The sequence below is a fragment of the Numida meleagris genome, unplaced genomic scaffold (assembly GCF_002078875.1).
Source record: "Numida meleagris isolate 19003 breed g44 Domestic line unplaced genomic scaffold, NumMel1.0 unplaced_Scaffold1281, whole genome shotgun sequence".
NCBI lineage: Eukaryota > Metazoa > Chordata > Aves > Galliformes > Numididae > Numida > Numida meleagris.
The window spans coordinates 1-4262 of record NW_018363069.1 but is presented as its reverse complement, the minus strand read 5'-3'; the positions used below and the strand labels follow the sequence as shown (position 1 = coordinate 4262).

At 38.7% G+C, this 4262-nt stretch overlaps 1 protein-coding gene across 1 annotated transcript; it reads left to right on the top strand.

Annotated features, from left to right (window-relative positions):
• Positions 1–6: 6 nt before the first annotated feature.
• LOC110390541 (fatty acyl-CoA hydrolase precursor, medium chain-like) lies at positions 7–4233 on the top strand. The gene is made up of 7 exons (XM_021381928.1): positions 7–76; positions 521–654; positions 988–1141; positions 1735–1836; positions 2799–2903; positions 3544–3684; positions 3770–4233. The coding sequence occupies exons 1-7, from the start codon at positions 8–10 to the stop codon at positions 3971–3973; spliced, it is 909 nt and encodes a 302-aa protein (XP_021237603.1). The 5' UTR covers position 7; the 3' UTR covers positions 3974–4233.
• Positions 4234–4262: the final 29 nt, after the last annotated feature.

Genomic DNA, 4262 nt, shown 5'->3' with positions numbered 1-4262 from the left:
TCTCCAGATGTCTGAAGATTGCTTATACCTGAATATATATACGCCTGTTTCTACAGAGAAGCAGGAGAAGCTGCCGGTAAGCAACATGATTACAAAACATCCAGCAAGCTTGATGGCCTCTGTGATTTGATGTGACAAATTCAACCTGACCTTGAATCTTCTACCAGCTTCCTGAGGATCACAATACTTTTACAGCAAACTTACAACCTATACAGTTTGTGGACATACTGGTACAGTTTTGAACGATTTACAAATAAAATCTTGCTGACTCTTTACGTAGGTAGTGTTTGATGTCCTGTAAATAACCTTTTAAAATGCCAAGAGGCACTGGTAAAACTCAAGTATGTAATGAAATCAGTGCCTGTTGTAAGGCTGTCAGGCTCCAGTTGGAAAGACGCTGACCATTTGTGAAAAGTAATGCGAAGGACTCATGAGTGAAACGGTGCAAACTAGGACATTTAGTCTGTATCACAGGGAGCTCTTCCCTGTGCTGAGTTGCTTCTGTTTATTCCCCTTCCAGGTCTTTGTATGGATCCATGGAGGTGGATTAGTTTTTGGAGCAGCTTCAACCTATGATGGTTCAGCATTAGCGGCCTTTGACAACGTGGTTGTTGTAACCATTCAGTACAGACTGGGTATTGTTGGATACTTTAGGTAAGATCTGCTGTCTCTGTTTTTAATAAGCTATCCCCAAAATTTTGTGTGCAAATCCGTTGTGAAAAGACCTGTAGAATGCTTGCTTTTGAAACAATCTCTGTGTTTCTTAATTCCACGTGCAACAGCTTGGAACAACTTACAAGTTCCAGAACTGGTTCAGAGGCAGTTCCGGCTTGATTGCTGCTCTGATCTCAACCCATTTCAAGCTATTTCTTTTTAAGTTACGTAGAGAGGCTCTTTCACAGCTGATTTCTTATGCTGCAGATTGTATTTATCTGTCCGTTGTTTTTTTACTTCAAGCATTTAAGGAAATCTGTTTTTTCTTTCTAGCACAGGTGATGAGCATGCTCGCGGTAACTGGGGGTATTTGGATCAAGTGGCAGCTCTTCAGTGGATTCAGGAAAACATCATTCATTTTGGAGGAGACCCAGGATCTGTCACCATCTGTGGAGAATCTGCAGGAGGAATCAGTGTTTCTGCTCTGGTAAGTTCACGACAAGCATGAATGTTAATTATTTGAGAAAAAAAACCCACTGTCCGTGGTCATTCTTAGTACCTTAACGAAAAATCATAGAAAAAAAATGGATGGCTTTAGGTTAAACCACACATCACCTCGGTCTGATATTCAGTGTGATTACAATGCAGCTTCTGAGTGTTGAGAGTGTTCTTTTTGTACCCAAATCATGTAGTTTAGACCCAAAATGTAATTTGTCATCTTGAAATTTGAATTTCTGTTTGTTCCTGTCTTCTCTCTCATAGTTGTTTTTCTCCCCTTCTGCAGCACAGCCAGTCTGTTGGACTTAGTTATACCTGATGTATATCTGGCTTGCAGCGTAGTTCCATGAAGTCTTGGAAGCAAGGTGCTATGGGAGGGGAAGGACGGGTGTGAACTTATCCCTGATAGCGCTGCCAAAGAGCTTTGCGCAGCTGAACTATGATCAGAAGCTACAGTGTAACACTGTTATTAATTTTTTTTTTCAAAAAAGGCAGTTTCTGATATTGAAATTCTATGTCAGTGATCAGAATGTATTTCCAGTAATGCTTGTTCTTGTTTCTGGTTGGTGCTTTTTTTCCCAGATTTTATCTCCGCTGGCAAAGGGCTTGTTCCATAAGGCCATTTCCGAGAGTGGAACTGCAATCAGGACTTTATTCACTGAAAAGCCTCAGGAGGAAGCACAAGTGAGTATTTTGTGGCATTTTTAATTTTCTGATTTTTTTTCTTAAACATGTTAAAGAGTTTATTCCAAAAAGCAGATCTGGATATTTTTTCTTGTGGAATTTCAACCACGTTCATCAGAGACAGTATTTCTATTTGCAGTAATACATGTTCAATGAAACTTTGCTTTTCAAATACTCAAATATCCACAGATATCTGGGTGAAGGCAGAAGTCTGAGGAAGCAGAGAGAGAAGGCAGTGAACGAGTATGAATTGTAAAGAAATACTGTAGTGTATACTGTCTTCAGAAAAAGTTGAGCTGTTATTTTTGACTGGAAAATGGCACCAGATTCTAAATACTGTTCTCTTTCCCTCCTGTTTGATGCCTGATGTGCTCAAAGTAACAAAACTTTATTCAACTTGATTATAATTAAAAATAAGAGTGCAATCGAATTTTTCATCTGTAAGAAACAATCTCCAGGAACTTCGTTTTGCTAATCTGGGATGTAAAAGAGGCAGTATTGTACTGAGGCCGATCTGCCTAATGACAGCTGAGAAATAACATTACATCACTCGGAAAGACTATACATCATTAAGAAGGGTGTAATGTGCTCTTTTTTTTTTTTTATCATCTACATGGTTATATTCTGTGTGCATTACTATAACTACTTTATGCCATCCAGATTTCTCAGCCCTGTTTGTTACTTACCGGAACAACTACCTTGATCTGTTAGTGAATGAAGATATTTTGGAGGAGTAAATTTTGTCTTTCTGTTCTGCCCGCAACATGAAGGGTTATGAGAGCTTCCTATCTCAGCATCCACAGCTGAAACCCTTCTGGCTTTGATGGTCCGTTCTGAGAAGTTTCGACCCCGCCCCCCCAGCCCTGCTCTGGAATCCAGACTCAGTGGCACATGGAACCCTTCTATGGGGAGTATATGAACAATTAGTAAATGAAAATGTGACTACTTTTTATTGATTGCAGAGAATTGCGGCTGCAGCTGCCTGTGAAACATCCAGTTCAGCTGCTCTGGTTGAGTGCTTAAGGGAAAAAACAGAGGAAGAGATAGAACAGATAACTCTAAAAATGGTAGGTGAGATTATACTCCTTGCATACGAATGACATTTCAGATTTTATCCTAACAGAGCATGCTATATATGTCTTGTAATGTTAAAAGAACTTGAAGTATATCTAACATCTGTCCCTTCTTTGCATTTTCAAGATATGACAACATTGCAGCTATACTATACCCCATCTGAAAAATGTGAACAGGTTCCTTCCCTTTGATTCTGTATGGGCTTTGAGCGACATGTTTTGCTGTCAAGCGCTGCCAAAGGAGGAAACAAGAGTATGAAATGTCACAGTTTCTCCAGGAGAACCTGAACGTTACTTAACATAATTATGTCCTCTAAATTTCTTATAACAGTGCTAGCTTCCCTGTTGTTTTGCAGTTTCCACACAGAAGTTTTTTTCCCTCACAGCATCACACCTTCATAATAGGATTCTACTAGCTAAGAGGAGATGTAAACTGAATATAACCTACATTTCATGAATATTTAAAATATATTCAGAAATCTTCTCTGCTTCAAAACATCTATTGAGGAAAATAACTTCCATTTTTACTTGGTACTTTATTTGTTTTGCTTTGGAAACACTGTAAAAATGTTTCTCAAAATTAAAATCGATGTAAATGTTTCTTTCTTTCTTTTGTTTGTTTGTTTTTCTCCAGCCTACTCTGTTCATCAGCGGGTCTGTGGATGGTGTATTTTTTCCAAAGAGTCCCAGTCAATTACTGTCTGAAAAAGCAATCAATGCAGTCCCGTATATAATAGGAGTAAATAACTGTGAATTTGGATGGGGAATTCCTACAGTAAGAGACTTATAATGTCTTTATTTAAATATAAGATTCTGAATATAAGATTTCCTCATGTATATTTATTCTCTTTGTCATGCAGATGATGAAATTTCCTGATTTTACAGATGGTCTGGACAAAGAAGTTGCATATCAAGTGTTACAGAATTACATAGCATTATCATTCGAGGTAAGAGACCGTTTCCAGAGTAACCCAGTGCTACTTCTTCACTGGGATAATTCCATATTCATGTTTCTGAAGCTTCACGTGGAGACGAGAAAGGACACCTTGGAATCCTTAAAATAGCAGCAAGAGACCTGCATGTAGGCATCAGAGGTTTTGCTTCCCTGTGATTTACAAAGCTCTCAGCTTTCTGCTTGCTTTGTGCTCTCCTGCCACTACTAAACATAAAAAATTGCCGATTAATAGGTAAGGATTAAGAACTTGATAAACATAGCCAGTACTTGTAAAGGGTCGTTTAGAGCCATAGGTATCTATCGTATCTTGGAATGGCAAAGCCCAGGATTGTTCTGAAAGGGAGTAAGTTATGGCCGTCTGCAGCAAGAAAAGGATGTTATGAAAGCCAGCAGGATTT

Excerpts from the sequence above, each read along its gene's own strand:
- LOC110390541 (XM_021381928.1), top strand. The coding sequence starts at position 8 with ATGTCTGAAGATTGCTTATACCTGAATATATATACGCCTGTTTCTACA. Across the intron at positions 2,904-3,543 it reads AACAGATAACTCTAAAAATG|CCTACTCTGTTCATCAGCGG; the intron begins GTAGGTGAGATT and ends GTTTTTCTCCAG. Across the intron at positions 3,685-3,769 it reads TTGGATGGGGAATTCCTACA|ATGATGAAATTTCCTGATTT; the intron begins GTAAGAGACTTA and ends TTTGTCATGCAG.